The sequence below is a fragment of the Morus notabilis genome, unplaced genomic scaffold (assembly GCF_000414095.1).
Source record: "Morus notabilis unplaced genomic scaffold, ASM41409v2 Scaffold409, whole genome shotgun sequence".
Lineage (NCBI taxonomy): Eukaryota > Viridiplantae > Streptophyta > Magnoliopsida > Rosales > Moraceae > Morus > Morus notabilis.
This window is the reverse complement of record NW_010357248.1, coordinates 448,934-467,005: the sequence shown is the minus strand read 5'-3', so window position 1 is coordinate 467,005 and position 18,072 is coordinate 448,934. Positions and strand designations below refer to the sequence as shown.

Genomic DNA, 18,072 nt, shown 5'->3' with positions numbered 1-18,072 from the left:
GTAGTTGGGCTGAGTCGCGACCAGATCAGGAAATTCCAAGACAACGACCAACGCCAGAGAGACTTGAGATCCAAGAGTGCGACAAGATCCAGGATCGCGTGAGGCCGATGAAGACTTGAGCGGTTCTTTGCGATATGGTGCCAGATCGGCCAGATTTGAGGCGAACGGCGGTGGATTTGCGACGAAATCTGAGAACGCCGACGCGATTGGCGCTGATATTTCAAGATCCAGGAAGATTGAGGCTTACATCTGGGAGTTTTGGTGCGAGTTCCGGCGCGGCGGAGGCTGGGCACAACGATTTGGTTGGGGTTTGGACTGGGCCTCATGATTTTGGCGTGAAAAGGGTTAATTCCGGTGCTACGAAGGCATATTCCGACAGGATTGTAGTGGAGTCCCGCAATTCTGACTCCATTAAGGCTAATCCCGGTGAGATTGGTGTTGTTTTCAAAAATTCCGGCCAAATTTAGAGCGGGTCTCATGATTCTGACACTGCTGAGGTTGTTTCCGGCAAGGCTGGGGCTGATTCCGGCCTGGTTTGGACCAGGCCTCGCAATTCCGGTGTGAAAGTGGCTGGTTTCGGTGCTACAGAGGCAACTTTTGACGGAATTGGTGTGGGAACCATGAATTCTGACGCCCTTAAGCCTGGGTTTTTGTGATTTCGACGCCATTGGGGCTAGCTCCGGCGAGATGATGGCCAGGACGTGGAATTTTGACGTGAAAGCTGGTGATTTTGGGGCTGAATCCAAAAATTTTGTTCAGAAGTGGGTTGGGTCTAGTGTTTTCGGTATCGGCAGAGTCAATTTTGGGGTTGGACAGAGTCAATTACAACGTTAATTGGCCTAATTTTGGTGCAATGGGGGTTGGGCCTCAAAATTCTAACACATTTAGAACTGGGTATAGTCAGTCTGTGGTTGGGTATGAAGAAATTGGTGACAGAATGGCTGAAAGGATGAAGACCTGGTTAGCTAAGAAAGAAACTTCTTTGGTAATGATGGATTTGTCAAAAGTTTTTATGGTCATTGACAAGCTTGATCAAGGGGCTCCAACTCAATTGGTGGACTTTGTGGTTGCTTTCTAAGATACAAAGAAGATGGAGAAGAAAGTAATTGATTAGCTCCAATTTAAAGAGGTGACTTACAAGGAAAACATCAATTTGGGGACTCAAATCAAGGAACTAACAAAGCCTTTTGTTCTTAATCATTTAGATGTTATTTTTCAATTTTATTTCTTAATTTTCACCTTGAGGACAAGGTGATTCTTTGGGGCGGGGGGTAATGTTAGGAACCTGATAGTTAGCTAAAGGGTTTAGTTTCTAGGGAGAGGGAGGAGGGGATTTGTAGAGAGTGTCTAGTGTTGTGCACTATCTTAGAGGTCGGGGGTCCTCGAAACCATCCATTTATCCTGTAATTTTCCATTTGTAGTGTTGTTAATGAAGCTCAGATTTTCAGGTTCCTAACAATGGTATCAGAGCATCGATTATTGGCCGACATGTTGCATCGACAAGGCTGGTGGAGACCAGATCCCATTCGAGATGGTGGAGAGGACCTAAATCGGCGGATTGACTTGCCGATTTTCTACAGTGACGACGCTGACGATTGGATTATTCATGTGGAACGAAGCTTTTCAAAGTTTCGTATGTCAGATCGGGAGAAATTAAAGGTATGGCTATCCACTTAGAGACTGAAGCTCTGATATGGTTTCAATCGGAAGATCGACGATGGCCGTTTCGGAGTTGGTCGAAGTTCAAGACTCACTTGCTGCAACAATTCCGTCCCATATAGAAGATCTCTGTACTTGCGAAGACTGTCAAGGCAATCCATGGCAAGTTGGATCGTTTGGATCTGTTGATGCGCCGCCAGGAAGAGCTTGTGGAGGGCAAACGGACGACGGAGGCACTGGGATGTAGTTGGGTTGAGTCGTGACCAGATCAGGAAATTCCAAGACAGCAACCAACGCCGGAGAAAGTACGACGAGATCCAGGATCGCGCGAGGCCAACATAGAATTGAACGGTTCTTCGCGTTCTGCTGCCGATCGGCCAGATTTAAGGCGAACTGCGGTGGATTTGCAACGAAATCTTAGAAGGCCGACGCGATTGGCGCTGATATTTCAAGATCCAGTAAGACTGATGCTAGATCTGGGAGTTTTGGTGTGAGTTCTGACGCAGCGGAGGCTGCGCTCGGCAATTTGGCTGCAGTTTTGACCGGGCTTCACGATTCCGGCGTGAAAGGGGTTGATTCCAGTGCTACGGAGCCAGATTTCGGGGGGATTGTAGTGGAGTCCCGCAATTTCGACTCCATTAAGGCTGATCCCAGTGAGATTGGTGTTGTTTTCAAAAATTCCGGCCAAATTTAGAGCGGGTCTCATGATTTTGACACTGCTGAGGTTGTTTCTGGCAAGGCTGGGGCTGATTCCGGCTTGATTTGGATTGGGCCTTAGTGAAAGTGGCTGGTTCCAGTGCTACGGAGGCAGATTCTGGCGGAATTGGAGTGGGACCCATGAATTATGACGCCCTTAGGGCTGGGTTTTGTGATTTCGACGCCATTAGGGCTAGCTCTGGCGAGATGATGGCCAGGACATGAAATTCTGACGCGAAATTCGGCAATTTTAGGGCTGAATCCTAAAATTCTGTTCGGAAGTGGGCTGGGTCTAGTGTTTTCGGTATGGGCAAAGTCAATTTTGGGGTTGGGCCTCGTAATTACAACGTTAATTGGCCTAATTCTGGTGCAATGGTGGTTGGGCCTCAAAGTTCCAACACATTTAGCACATGTTATAGTAAGTCTGTGGTTAGGTATGAAGAAATTGGTGACAGAAAGGCTGAATGGATGAATACCTGGTTAGCCGAGAAAGAAACTTCTTTGTTAATGATGGATTTGTCAGAAGCTTTTATGGTCATTGATAAGCTTGATCAGGGGGCTCCAACTGAATTGGTGGACTTTGTGGTTGCTTTCCAAGATACAAAGAAGATGGAGAAGAAAGTAATTGATTGGCTCCAATTTGAAAACATGACTTACAAGGAAAACATCAATTTGGAGACTCAAATCAATGAACTAACAAAACCTTTTATTCTTAATCATTTAGATGTTATTTTTTAATTTTATTTCTTGACTTTCACCTTAAGGACAATGTGATTTTTTTAGGGCGGGAGTAATGTTAGGAACCTGATAGTTGGCAGTTGTTTTTTAATAGTCTTTTAGTAGTATAAATAAGGGTCTAGTGGCTAATGGGGGAGATTTGTAGGGAGTGTCTAGTGTTGTGCACTATCTTAGAGGTCGGAGGTCCTCAAAACTGCCCATTTATATTGTAATTTTTCATTTTTAGTGTTGTTAATGAAGCTCAGATTTTCGGGTTCCTAACAATTTGGTATCAGAGCTCCGATCCATGACACCTAAACCAGCAGATCCAAAGAGGGTGACTACGGTGGAAAATGGACTCACGGTGGTCCAGGAGGCGGTCCACACAGTGGTGAGCAGGAATCTTCCATAGATCCGTGAAGAAGTGACTAGGCTGTGTGGTGAACTAGGGGAGATTTATAGAGTGTCTAGTGCTGTGCACTATCTTGGAGGTCGGGAGTCCTCGAAACTGCCTATTTATCTTGTAATTTTTTATTTTTAGTATTGTTAATAAAGCTCAAATTTTTAGATTCCTAACACTGCGCCATAGATTTTCCGTGGATTCGCGAACCCGCTTTGGAAGTTGACTTGAAAGACCTGATGGACTTGGGAGAAATGCAGTTTCGTGTTTGTGGTGATCGTGATCCATAGAGATGCTATTCATTTATTTATCTTGTAGTCACAGTCAGCAAGGATATTTATTGCATTTCGTTTGTTATTGTTTTCCCTTGTGCTGCCCTGGACGTCAGGTTGTTTGGAAGTCACAAACACATGAATCTGGTTAGTGAAAATGACGGTTCAAATCTGTATTTATTACTTGCAACATGTTCTTTCTCCTTATAGAATTGGCATTTTCTTTGTTCTATTCTGGAGAACTGAAAAGTGGCAATGTTATGTGCAATGCAAAAATAAAGTCAGTCTGTTTGCCCTGCTTATGTTCTTTCGGAGATATATGTTGTTATTTCTTAATATAAATCTTCGGTAAAGGTTCAGTTCTTAGTTATATGCAATGCCCATTTTATAAGTAAATAATAAACGCCCCCCCAAAAAAAAAAAAAAACAAAACAAAAGCTGCCACGCTTCCACAGTGCGGATCGACTTATGCCCTAGACTTCAAGACCATTGCAAAAACTGCCATGCTGGAAAACTTTTATTAAGTAAAGAGACCTTTTTACCCTTGTAATTACTTAGGACTTTATCTCTTTCTTCCTCTTCTCTCTCATAGGAAGCAGCCTCCATCTTCTCCATTGTCTCATCTCTATTAAGGTTCAGCGGAATCACAAGGCCGTGCGAGGAATTTGTTGGTGATTCCGGTGCAGATGATCATCGTGTCATTCATTGCCGACATTGAACTCAGCATTCTCCTTCCATAGAGCCGTCAATGTACAGATCCACTCATGGAGATTTTGCGGTGTTTTCTTCAGTGCTGCGTCGTGCCTCCATCACACAAAGGAGATTTGAGAAGATCTCCTCCACTCATGACGGAGATCCGGAGATCTCTTCCGTTACACATAGGAAATCCGGAGATCTCCTCCATCGCAACATTGGAGATATGTGACGGTAGAGATCCGGAGATATCTGTGCAGAGGAGATTCCAAATTGAAAGCCGAAACTTTTTCTTTTTCTTCTTTTTCTTGATTGTGGATCCGGTGGATTTTTGGTGAATTTCTTATAATTTTTAGTGGATTTTTGTGAATTTGCTAAATTTTTTGGTATTCCGACAATGGTGACGGCTATACTGCCACCAATCACAGTGTTTCTGCCAATATGTTGCTAGTTACCGACTTGGATACCACTAGTTACCGCCCTGGATGCTGTCGGTTAATAGCCAGATACTGGCGGTTCCTAGACAAGATATCAGTGATTATGGTTACTAGTTGGTTCCAGCGACGGTGGTGCCACGGGCTATGGTGGATACTGGTTAGCCGCTGGTAATGGTGGTTACCGGCAAATACTAGTCGGTAACCATTCAGTATCCATGTGGATATTGTTATTGTGACCGGATATTGACCGGTATTGTAAGAGTATATTTGGTATTCTAAATATAGTGTAATGACATGATTATGGTATTTTCAATAATAGTTTATGTTTTTTGGCATATGTCAATCTAAACATAAAATTTGTGCCAGTTACCTTTAAAGCTTGAGATTTAGCCTAATTGAGTCTGCTAAATTTGGCTCTTTTGGCATGCTTTATTATGATGTGCTTTAAGTTTATCACTTTGTTATTTTTCTTAGAATGTATTCGTCTTCAAAATAGACATTTGACGGTAATAGGGCATTAGAGATGTCAAATGGGATGGGTCGTCCATGGACGGCCTGGCCCAACCTATAATAGTGTCGAGTTCGGCACGGCCCGGTACGGTACTGTTACGGGTCGTGCCGGCCTGGCACGTGTGATGGGCTAGGGCTGGGCCTCGGCTTCTCGGCTTCTCAGCCCGCAGCCCAAGCCCGACCCTAGCCTGTGAAGGCCCACGGCCCGGCCCAAGCCCAGTTCGGCCCAAGCCCAGATTCGGCCCTTGTTCGGCCCAGCCCAAGCCCACGAAACGGCCCTCGGCCAGTTCAAAATGTGACCGTTGGGCCCTTCACGGGCCCAACGGTCGGCCCGTTACGGGCCTCCTGTTAGGCCTATCACGAGCCGACCATTGGGCCCGTGAAGGGCCCAACGGTCACAATCTGAAAATCCCTCAAAAAATTCCCTATAAATACCCATTCATTCCACCATAAATCTCACACAACAATTCACTCTCAACTTCTCATCTCACTCTCATTCTATCTCTCATCTTGTCTCGTTGATTTTGATTCTAAGCTTTTTTCTTGCGATCACTCATTTTCTTGCTCTTTTATTTACAAAGTTTAAGTTCAATCAATTTCCATAAAATGGCCGCATCAAACTTTCCTAATTTCACTACTCTTCCTGAGCTTGGTGATGAGCCATTTTTTGAGGATGAAATGATGCCTCCCCACCCCCACTGAACTAGAAAATGCTCCAGTAGATAATGCTTCAGTGCACAACGAGGAAGCTAGAGAATGCACCGGGGGAAAAAGACCGTGAACTTCTCCTGAATGACTGCATTTCACCGAGGAGCCCCGACCAAATCTAAAAACAGGTGAAATGGAAATTCGTGCGGTATGTAAGTACTATAAAAAACACTTTTCTGATAAAAATAGTGGGGATACTAGTCATCTGGATAGACATTGAAAAGTATGTCTACCGTTGCACCAAGGTGGGAGTGCGGACTCCCGTCAACAAACATTATCACTCATATCACAGGGGTTGCAAAATTTTACATACGATGCACAACGAGCTCATGAGGCACTAGCTAAATTTCTAGCTGGTGCCAAATTACCTCTTTCTTTTGCAGATGATGCATCGTTCAAAGAATTCATCCAGACAGCCTTCTACCCACAATTTAAACGGGTAAGTAGAAGCACATCTCGTTCTGATTGTATGAAAGTGTTTTATGCAATGAGACAATCTCTTGTTGATAATTTTAGGACTTTTAATGTTACTGTATCTTGCACTTCTTATCTATGGGATGGGTGCAATAAAATTGGATATTTATGTGTCACGGCGTATTATGTTGATGACGAATGGGTTTTACACAAAAGAATAATAAGTTTTTGTTTATGTTCATATCCTCATAACGCATCATCTATTTTTGGTACAATAATGGAAATTTTTGGGTTTTATGAGATAGAAGATAAAGTTTTAACTATTATGTTTGATAATGCGTCAGCTAACACGGTTGCAATTAACATGTTTAAACGTAGTTTGAAACCAACGTTTGAGGGAAAATTTTTCATCAACGGTATGCGTGTCACATAATCAATTTAGTAATTCAGGCAGGAATTGAACATATTTCATCTAATCTAACAAATATTAGAGAATCTTTATCGTTCATATCTAGTTCTAGAGCTCGGCTCCAAGAATTCAAACAATATTGTAGGAACAGTCAGATGCGCCCAAGAAAGTTCCCAACTAACGTGAGACATAGGTGGAATTCTATATATTTGATGTTGAAGGCAGCACTCCCGTATTCACAGCTTATCACGACGTATGTAAACAGTAAGAACGATCAACTTTTAATTTTCGATACAGATTGGCAGATTGGTGAGTATTTTTTTAAATTTCTAGAAGTTTTTTACAATGTTACTAAATTACTTTCTGGAGTTTATAATACTACTGCACATTTAGCTTTACATCAACTATTTAATATTTCAGAAACATTTTCTTATTATAGGGATACAAAACGTTTTGGAGACATAGTATGGAAGCTAAATTTAAAAGTTATTGGTCAGCTTGTCTTATGTTATATGCATTAGCAACCATTTTAGATCCTATGTGCGGAGTAGATGGGACTGAATCATTGATGACTGCTACAGCAGAAAATTTAGGAATTGATATACAACTAACTATTACTGACACTAAGAAAATGTTAGAAAAAGTATTTAGTTTGTATGAAGCAAAATACGGCACAAGTTAAAAAGAATAGGGAATTTCGACTTCAACTAGCAGTTCAGGGCCTAAAGAATCGTCGTGGAGTTTCTCGAAGAAGAAAGAGAAAACAACAGGATCGTCATCAACACAAGCATCTACCGAACTAATAAAATATTTTGAAGCAAATTTTGTAATCGATGACGACAAACCAGACATCTTATAGTGGTGGAAGAGCAAGACTGATCGTTTTCTAACATTGTCCGTAATAGCTCGTGACATTATGACAACTCCAGTATCAATGTGCAACAACTGAATTCTTGACGATAAGAGAAGCAAAATGCATCCAGATATCTTGGAGGGGCTAATGTGCGTTAAAAACTAGAAAGATGTCGGAAGACGAAAACAACAATACACGGATGATTCAATGCAAGACTATTTTTCTAACTTATAAATAACAGAATCTTCTGGAAACACTTTGGTTTGTAATTTACTATTCCTACTGCACTCTTTTTTCTTTCGCTAAGGTTTTGTCCTTATCTCCCCACGGGTTATACTTGGCAGGATTTTTAACGAGGCAGTCATTTATGTGTACTTATTACTATTATGTCAATTTAATAAAATCACATTTTTAAGGGCATATGATATATTTTCTTTTTTTTAATTAAATTTTAAAAAAATACAATGGCCAGGGCCTGGGCCCAGGCCCGGCCCTGGCCCTTACGGACTATGGCCATGGGCCTGGACCTGGCCTGAGTTTTTCTCCTCAGGCCCACCACGAGCCTGGTGTTGGACGTGTCGTGGCGTCCCAGCACAGTACGTTTGACGCCTCTATAGGGCGTACATAGGATTTAAACCCAATTCTTTAAAACCCAATTCTTTATAGCCCAAAATTCAGCTTTTCTTAAAGAGGGAAAAAAAAGTTGGCTATCTTTTTGGTGTAAATTAGGCTTGATATTTTTCAAAAAGAAAAAAAAAAAGAAAAAAGGCTTGGTATTATTTTTAAACTCTAGTTATTTACTCAAGTCACCTTTTTAAAATCATTGTTTGAAAATTATTTTCATATCGCAAAGACTACTTTATCTTTCGTTTCTATTAGAATGAATTGCAATAAGGAGGTAGCTAAAAAAGAAAAAGTTACAAGACGATAGCTTGTTTTTTTTTTTCCTTTCAAGATAATGTTTCCCAAACTTCAAATGCCAATCCTTCAAAAAAGGAAAAATGTATAAACAAATACATAAATCATATAAGTTCAAAGGAAAAAAACATAAATCATCTATTTCAAAAATAAATTGTTTGTGATACTTCAGTTGTCCTTTTTTGTATATAAATATATATATATATATATAATACATTGATCATTATTACACAATTTTTATGAGAATGGCCACATTTATACACTGTACATAAATATTGTCAACCTTTTAAAAGTTTTATTTTATTTTGTTAGCATGAATGCAATATTTATGCTTCGTTGGTTATTATAGATTTTTTTTGTTCGATTTCGTTGATTATGATGATAAATATTATTAAAAAGTTGTAAATATTATGATATTGAAATATTTGAATATTGTATACATGTATTATTCATCACAAAGTTACAATCATTATACTTTTATCTTTCATTATTAACGATGGTGTCATAATACTCACAATTTTTCAACAATTATAAATTTTAAAATGAACGCTAATTTTTAGAAATTGATGCTCGATTTTAGGGCAGGAAAATAAAAAGCTCCTAAAGAGGAGAGGATTTTTTTTTTTAAATAGAAAATAAAATTTGTGAGGGTAGAGGAGAGGAAATTCAGATAAATCATAAATGTTAACAATAAACAAACGGGCCATCACGAAGCCCAAACTACATTTAGCCACGACTAGGAAGGAGGGCAAATACGTAATATAAGTCTCCTGCAAATTCTAGGGTTTTAATATCTTCTCCAACGCCCAACACAAAACACTCTAGTGGAAATCTTCTCTTTCGCTCACCACCCATTCGCATCGGAGTCCAAAATCTCCGCCATTAGATCCGATCACTGAACCTCCAATCATGGTCGGCGGATTCGAAGTCGGAGCCGTCCCTTTCAACCCCGACGGGTGGGGCCCTCCGGAATACACAGTCGCCGCCGCCGCCGCCGCCAACCTCCCCCTCAATGTCCCCTTCGCCCCCTTCTCCCGCTCCGACAAGCTCGGCCGCATCGCCGACTTCACCCGCAACTTCAACAACCAGACCCGCCCCAAGAACCCCTCCGACTCCGTCTTCGACTTCTCCAACGACGACTCCTTCCCCGCCTCCGGCGAGGACGACTCGTCGTTCCGCCTCGTCGACGGCAAGCCCCCGCCGCGCCCCAAATTCGGCCCGAAGTGGCGGTTCCAGCAGCAGCGCCAGCTCCCCCAGCGCCGCGACGAGGAGGTCGAAGCCCGCAAGCGCGAGGCCGAGAAGGAGCGAGCCCGCCGCGACCGCCTCTACCACCTCAACCGCTCCAACGCCAACGCCCCCCGCCGCGAGGCGGCCGTCTTCAAATCCTCAGTCGATATCCAGCCGGAGTGGAACATGCTTGACCAGATCCCCTTCTCCACCTTCTCCAAGCTCTCCTTCTCCGTCCCCGAGCCCGAGGACCTCCTCCTCTGCGGCGGCCTCGAGTTCTACGACCGCGCCTTCGACCGCATCACGCCGAAGAACGAGCGCCGCCTCGAGCGCTTCAAGAACCGCAATTTCTTTAAGGTCACCACCACTGATGATCCCGTCATCCGCCGGCTTGCGAATGAGGATAAGGCTACGGGTTTGGCCACCGATACGATCCTCTCCACGCTCATGTGCGCTCCTAGGTCGGTTTACTCTTGGGACATTGTGATCCAGCGCGTCGGGAACAAGCTTTTCTTCGACAAGAGGGATGGTTCGCAGCTCGATTTGCTCTCCGTCCATGAGACCTCTCAGGAGCCTCTGCCGGAGGCCAAGGACGACATCAATTCCGCGTATTCGCTCAGCGTTGAGGCCGCTTATATCAACCAGAATTTCTCTCAGCAGGTACTGATCAGGGACGGGAACAAGGTGACTTTCGATGAAACCGCAATTTCTTTAAGGTCACCACCACTGATGATCCCGTCATCCGCCGGCTTGCGAATGAGGATAAGGCTACGGTTTTTGCCACCCGGAGGGGAACATGCTCGACCAGATCCCCTTCTCCACCTTCTCCAAGCTCTCCTTCTCCGTCCCCGAGCCCCGAGCCCGAGGACTTCCTCCTCTGCGGCGGCCTCGGGTTCTACGACTGCGCCTTCGACCGCATCACGCCGAAGAACGAGCGCCGCCTCGAGCGCTTCAAGAACCGCAATTTCTTTAAGGTCACCACCACTGATGATCCCGTCATCCGCCGGCTTGCGAATGAGGATAAGGCTACGGTTTTCGCCATCGATGCGATCCTCTCCACGCTCATGTGCGCTCCTAGGTCGGTTTACTCTTGGGACATTGTGATCCAGCGAGTCGGGAACAAGCTTTTCTTCGACAAGAGGGATGGTTCGCAGCTCGATTTGCTCTCCGTCCACGAGACCTCTCAGGAGCCTCTGCCGGAGGCCAATGACGACATCAATTCCGCATATTCGCTCAGCGTTGAGGCCGCTTATATCAACCAGAATTTCTTTCAGCAGGTGCTGATCAGGGACGGGAACAAGGTGACTTTCGATTTGCCGAATCCGTTCGCCAACGAGGGCGAAGAGGTCGCCTCCGTCGCATACCGGTACCGCGGTGGAAGCTTGACGACGACATGTATCTGGTGGCCCGGTGCGAGGTTCAGAGTGTTGTTGAGGTGAACAACCAGAGATCTTTCCTGACATTGAACGCTCTGAACCAATTTGATCCCAAGTATTCGGGTGTCGATTGGAGGCAGAAGCTGGAGACTCAGAGAGGCGCGGTTTTGGCGACGGAGCTCAAGAACAACGCGAACAAATTGGCTAAATGGACTGCCCAGGCGCTTCTTTCGAGCGCGGATTTGATGAAACTTGGATACGTCTCGAGGGTTCATCCCCGGGATCACTTCAACCATGTGATCTTGGCCGTGGTTGGATATAAGCCGAGGGATTTCGCCGCGCAAATTAACCTCAACACCTCGAATATGTGGGGGATTGTGAAGTCCATTGTGGACTTGTGCATGAAATTGAATGAGGGCAAGTATGTTCTTCTGAAGGATCCGTCCAAGCCCCAAGTTAGGATCTATGAAGTGCCTGCGGATGCGTTTGAGAACGATTACGGCGAAGAGCCGTTGCCGGAGGAGGAGCAAGTGCAGCCGCCGGTGGAGAATGCTGAGGGTGAGGCAAATGCTGCTTCAAATGATGTCGAAGATAAGCAGATTGATGCTGAAGCTTAATGGGGTAGTTTCTTTACTTCCAAGTTTTCTGCTTTATGTTTGTGTTTTTACCGGTCATAGGCTTTGTTCTTTGAATCATAATATGACTGATCCCTGAGGTCTTTGAGAAGTTATATGGTGGATTTTTCTTTTTAGGTTGTATGATGAAAAGACATGTGGAAAACTGAACTTAAATGCATTCAGATATATTTGGAGGATTATTTTAAATTAGTTGAAGAATTTTATGCGCTGCTATGGTGAGGATGAAATAAATTTTGAGTTTGTCGACCCCATTTACGTGGACAACACTCTGAAGTTATTATCAGGAATTTGTTATAGTAGTGTAGTAAGCGGTCACTCATGTTCTTGTCTTATAAGTTATAATAAAGGAGTGAGATCTTATCACGTTTGTATATTTTCCTGTTTTGTATAGAACATTTTGCCTTTCCATCTTAATGTTGATTTGAACCAATGAACCATCCATGGTTTGGCCTCTCTTATGCGGAACTTGTCTTGGTATTTTAACATTGATTGCTCGTTGTCTAATCCAGTTTTATTTTGTCTATTGTTCTGAATTCTTGTCCAGACTTCGGAGAGCGAATACCTATTTATGACTATGACAATTGCAATAATGGAAGAGCAAATCTACAAGGTCAAATCTGTTAGTGCAAACTGTTTTGAACTGGAATTGAACGTATATGGTTCTCCATTCTTAAATCTTTTTGATAGGTAGATACACTGAAGCAGGCATGTGCTTTTTTTCCTCCTTTCGTTTTTTTTTTTTGTTTTTCCCCTTTTTGTTTATGAGTTCCGACAACCTAAACTTTATTTATATTTTTATTACTTGTATGTTCTTTTTTTGAAACTTGATCACTGAGTTTTAGTTTTGGAATGGAAGTCTTTTCATACATGTCTAACTTATTCTTGTTTGTTTTCTTCCCGTCTCTGAGGTTTATGGGTTGTGATTCTTCTGCATTTTGGGCCCTTTTTGAGTTACAGCGACGTGTACTTAACTGACATTTAACATGAGTCTGAGATTATGTCAATATCACAATATGACTTCTAAATACTTATTGGCACTTTTTTGTTCTGTTTCAATCTAATCTAAATAATCCAGCTTGAAAAAATGACCGCTGCTAAAAACCTTGTCTACACAAATCTGTCATGAAACGAATCTGAATTGTTCCAATTGTCTCTATTTTAGGCCGCAAATCACTCTCTGAGTCCACTCACAATGTATAGTAATCATGTGCTAATTTTTGTTTTAGTATCTGTTCTCTTGTAGTCAAAATAAAAGAAACATGATAAGGCTTGAAACGCCTACAATTTTTTCTTTAGTATGGTGTAGTAATTATTGACAATTGTATGCATCAATCCATTCTCGTTCTTAATTAATGTTTATGTGAATTGAGGGTTTGTTTTTTCGCGGGTTTAAATACATTTGAAATAGTTTGGATTTGAGTTTAAATATGAAATTAAATCTGAACATGCACGAAAAGTGAACCATGTGTACCCAGTAACCATGTCAAGTAGTAAATACCTTCATTATACCGCCCATTTGCAAAACAAGTTTATCTTCCTCGTATCCATAACGATTCCCAAACCACTAAAAGCCTAAAGATTTTTTGGATCAGATTTACAATTAAAACACAATATTCTTAGTACAAAGGGTTGGTTTGGTGGTAAATCAAGTAATTACTTTTACTTTAGGGTTTTGTTATCTAGGAAATGTGATAAAATAAAATAAAAATTTGTAGAAGATAATGGATAATAAATACCTTTATTGCGTTGACAAAAGTCCCGTAACAAATGAGGTTCGATCAATTATTTCATCACAAATGGACCTAGTTTCTCATCTATCCCTTAAGTGACGGCATTAACGAATGACCTCCTTTATATGCCCTTTATATACTAATGAGACTTTCTCTTGTGTTCTATTTTTTAAGAATATCGGTGTTTTTTACTTATTAACTGTTAAATTTGTATTAAATTTGGTCAAAAGTCAAATTAGATTGTAAAAGTAATATAAATGCGACAGTTGATAAGCAGAAAATACCGGTGTTCATAAAAAAAAGAGAACACTAGAAAAATTCCTATATACTAATACTATCTTTAAACTCAGGACACGGTACTAATCCATGTGTAGCGCTTGTAATTTACACGCGAAAAATTTTATTTACACCCTAAATTTTTATTAAGGCACCCTAATATATTTAAAAATTAAAATTATTTTCTTTTTTAAAGCTAAAATCCTATATAATTTCATATATACCCTTACATACACCCCATACTTTTCTTTATCTCATTTTAAGATATGAATTCTTAAAAATATTTACTTTCTCATTATTTTTGGGTGAGATTTGATTCTTTCCATTTTAAACATTTTATTTAACATTTTTTTCCTTTTCTTTCCATTTTGTTATTTCTGCTTAAACGACTTCAGAATTCAAAATTACTTGATTGGGTATATGCATTAAAACTTGGTGAAATTTCATATCAAGCTCCATTACATGGTGAACATAAAATTTTATTAGAATTTTGAAAAAAAAAAAAAAGGTATAGATGATTTTATGATTTCGTTTGAAAAATTAAAAACTCTCAAACACTTTCTGTTTTTCAAGTTCATACTTTATGTAAAGGAGAAATTTGTGGTTCAAGTCATTCAAACCAACAAACTAAAGATTAAAATGGAACGTGTCTTTTTTTTAATAGTTGAAACGGGAAAGATTTAGCCAAAAAAAAAATAGGACAGCAAATCTTTTTAAGAAATCATTTTTTAATTGTGAAAAAAGTTTGGGGTGTATATAAGGGTATTTATGAAATTAGAGAGGATGTTAATTTTAAAAAGAAAATAATTTTTATTTTTAAATATACTGGAGTGCCTTAATACAAATTTGGAGTGTCAATAAAATTTATCTTTACACGCCGGATATAATAAAAGAATTTTCTAATTTTGCAGGAAGGTCCACTTTAATCGAGATTATGACCTTTTGCCAAAAGCTCAAAGTTGAAGTCAAAATTATGACCCCGCTCATTTCACCAATTCGAGTTTTATTATAGTAAAAAGCTCTCAAAAACAGTCACATCTAACTTTTTTGTTACAGTAAAAAACTCTCGCATAAAGTCATATCTTAATTCGAATTAGCGAACTAAACGGGCCATATATTTTACATGCTTTTATGAGTGGAGTAAATAAGTTTGTCCCAACCTAAGAGAACCCTATCATATAGGATTCTATTGATTTTGTTATGACCATTAGCAAAAACTTGATGGTACATATGTATGGTTTGGGCAAAAGTGTGGCGTTAAATTTACAGTTGGTGGAGTCGGACACAATAACAACTAAAGTTCTAATGTTACGTATTTTCTTCTTCTTCTTCTTGAGAGCTAAGACTTTCATGTATGTAAAAATGTTAATAAAACAATCCTCCATGGCTTCTTATTCTCTAGTCAGATTAAAGTTATCCAATTAAAATTCTCACCTCTACCCATAAACACTATTATTATACGAGACACTTTATTTTAATAATAACAATTTCTAATTTTCAAAAATAAAAAAAGAGCGGTTGATGAGTCGTTAGGGGTCATTTTGGAGGGTTTAAGGAGTTTAAACTCGTGTTCGAGTTTAAATCAGTGTTTATTTTGTAAAAAGTAAAAATGGATTTAAACTCTTGTGTGACGTTTAAACCCTCAAAATAAAAGGCTTTTTAAACTCAAATCCTCCTTAAGTTATAAGGATTTGAACTAAAATTCAAACTCTACAGTTTAAAACCCACATAGTTCAAACTCACCTTAATTTAAACCTCAGCAAACGATAGTTTCAAAAAGGAAATTGTCTTCAAACAAAACTAATTTCCTATTCATCCAAATTTCCCAAATAAATGGCAGAAAATAGGGGTAAAAAAAATAACCTATTGCTTTAATTCTTCTTTTTGAACTATTTTTGCTATGTATTAACTGATAAAACAATTTTTGAAAAATAAGACATGTTGCTTTAGTTTTTTTTTTTCTTTTTTGAAACAACTATTTTTGCCATTTATCAACTAAATAGAAGTAGTTTAAGCAATAAAACAATTTTTAAAATAATAACAAAACAAAACCCATTAAAAAAATAAACTTAAAAAGAAACCCTTATTATCTGCACTTTTAAAAATTTTAATTGAATTAAAAACAAAAAATTGATGATTACCAAAACAAAACAAAAAAGCAAAAATTTGATTTCTTTTTTTTCTTAAAAATTTTGATTTCTTTTTTTTAAGCAAAAACAAAAAAAAACAAAAAAAATGAAAAAGAAAACATTGGCCGTGTTTGAAATTGATCCCTTTTTTCACGTTTTTTGAGAAAGAAAAAATGAAAACGTTCTCAAAACGGCGTTTGACGCAATAAAGACAAAAAATAGAAAAGAAAATAATTTTTTAGTTTAGTGTAATATGAGAAATAAATGAAAAATGACTTTTAGTCGCTTTTCATTTTTTGTTTTCATTTTCTTCTCCATCGAGCATAAAAAGAGAGAAAGAGAGACATTAATAGTTTTTTTACACTGAAAATAATGTCTTGATAAACTGCCAAACACATATTTTAAAATAATTTCTGTCTAAAATTGAAAACGTTTTTTTTTTTTTACATATAAAAAATAAAATTATTTTAAAACGAATTTTAAACACACCTATCATTTTTAAGTTTCCAAACAAACCTGATCTCGTTATTGCTCTTCCATCTCTGAATACACAAAAACGAAATCCATTTTTTAACTTTTCTACGCCGCTTTGCTAGGGCTGTTCATAAACCCGAACAACCCGCAAACCCAACCCACACCGCCCCAACCCAAGCCGAAAAAAGCAACCCGCAGCATTATTTTTAAATTTGTAGCTCATTATACCTCTGGCCCGAAGTATTTGGGGCGGATTGCGGGTTAGGCCCATAACAACCTGCAATCCCCAACCCAACCCGCACAACATACCCCCAAGCTTTCGGCCCAAGCCGAACTGCCCAAGTTCTACCCTAGGCTCGCTAACATTAGGGTTCACAATCTCATTCTTGGTCTCCTCTCCCGCAAACCCCTTCTTCTTGCCTCTTCCTTTTCAGTTTTTCCTCTTCTTCCCCTCCCATGAACCCCCTCATAACTCTCTCCTCATTGCTCAGTCCTCTCGGCCGCCATCTTGCCCACTTTCTCCGGTGCTCTCTCGCCGGACTGATAAGGATGGTTGCTATTTCTATTTAATGATGAAGTTTGAATATTATATTGAACTTTAAGGCTTTGATTTTTTGAATATTGAAACCGACCACCCAACCCACCCCGCACCGCCCCAACCCAACCCGAATATCATTGGGTTGTGAAATTTTTCTCACATCGTTGGGGCCAAATATGTGCAACCCGCACCCTTTGGGGCGGGAAAAAAAAAGTCCTACCCCGCACCAACCCAACCCATGAACAGCCCTACGCTTTGCTTTCCTTTTTTCTTCTTTGCGTTTTGCAACTTCGACGGCGCTCCCCGTCGTCGTTTTGTCCCGTCTCTCCTCATTCCCAAATTGCTCTTTTTCCTGTTCTTTTCATTTACTTGTCCTTCAGAACAAAACCCAGACTTGAAGTTTGCTTCTTTTTTTTTTTCGGTTTTAGTTACTAGTGTTTTGTCTTTGTGTATCAGAATTTCAAAATTTTTTGGTTGAGAAGAAAAAAGAAAAAAAGTCTTGATGGGAATTTTAATTTGTAAAAAGTAAATATGGACAATTGTTATGTTTTCTTCAATTTGAGTTTGTTAAGAACTACATTGGAGATTCCATTCTATCTTAATTACAACCTATTTACTAAATTAAGCTATTAATACAATAGAGAGAGAAGCAGATTTCACCTGTGAAACTAGTTACCTCTTTCAATAGTTAATCTTTGGTTGATGTGACTTTAGAGTTTATTTTTCCAACAAGCATATAAAAAATTTTGATTGGATATACAAACCACATTTTTGATGTTTTGGTATAACTTATCAAAGTGAAGCTTTATTGAGTTGTTGTTTTGCCATACTTGATAAAGTTATGAGCTGAATGTTGGATTCTTAATTGGTATTCTCATGTCACTAACTTTTCCTCTTTCTTGGTGCGTTTATCAAGTCTGCATAGTATGATTATGAACTTAAATATGCTGATCTTGCTTTGTGCTTCTATGGTAGATTGATTATTTCCACTGTCACCA

At 39.8% G+C, this 18,072-nt stretch overlaps 1 protein-coding gene across 1 annotated transcript; it reads left to right on the top strand.

Moving 5' to 3' along the window:
* Positions 1 to 9,495: 9,495 nt before the first annotated feature.
* LOC21403802 (eukaryotic translation initiation factor 3 subunit D) lies at positions 9,496 to 12,788 on the top strand. Its single transcript, XM_024167567.1, is given in 4 exon segments — positions 9,496 to 10,270; positions 10,888 to 11,281; positions 11,284 to 11,910; positions 12,472 to 12,788. Coding segments are annotated over 3 exon segments (1,692 nt in total). The 5' UTR covers positions 9,496 to 9,595; the 3' UTR covers positions 11,907 to 11,910; positions 12,472 to 12,788.
* Positions 12,789 to 18,072: the final 5,284 nt, after the last annotated feature.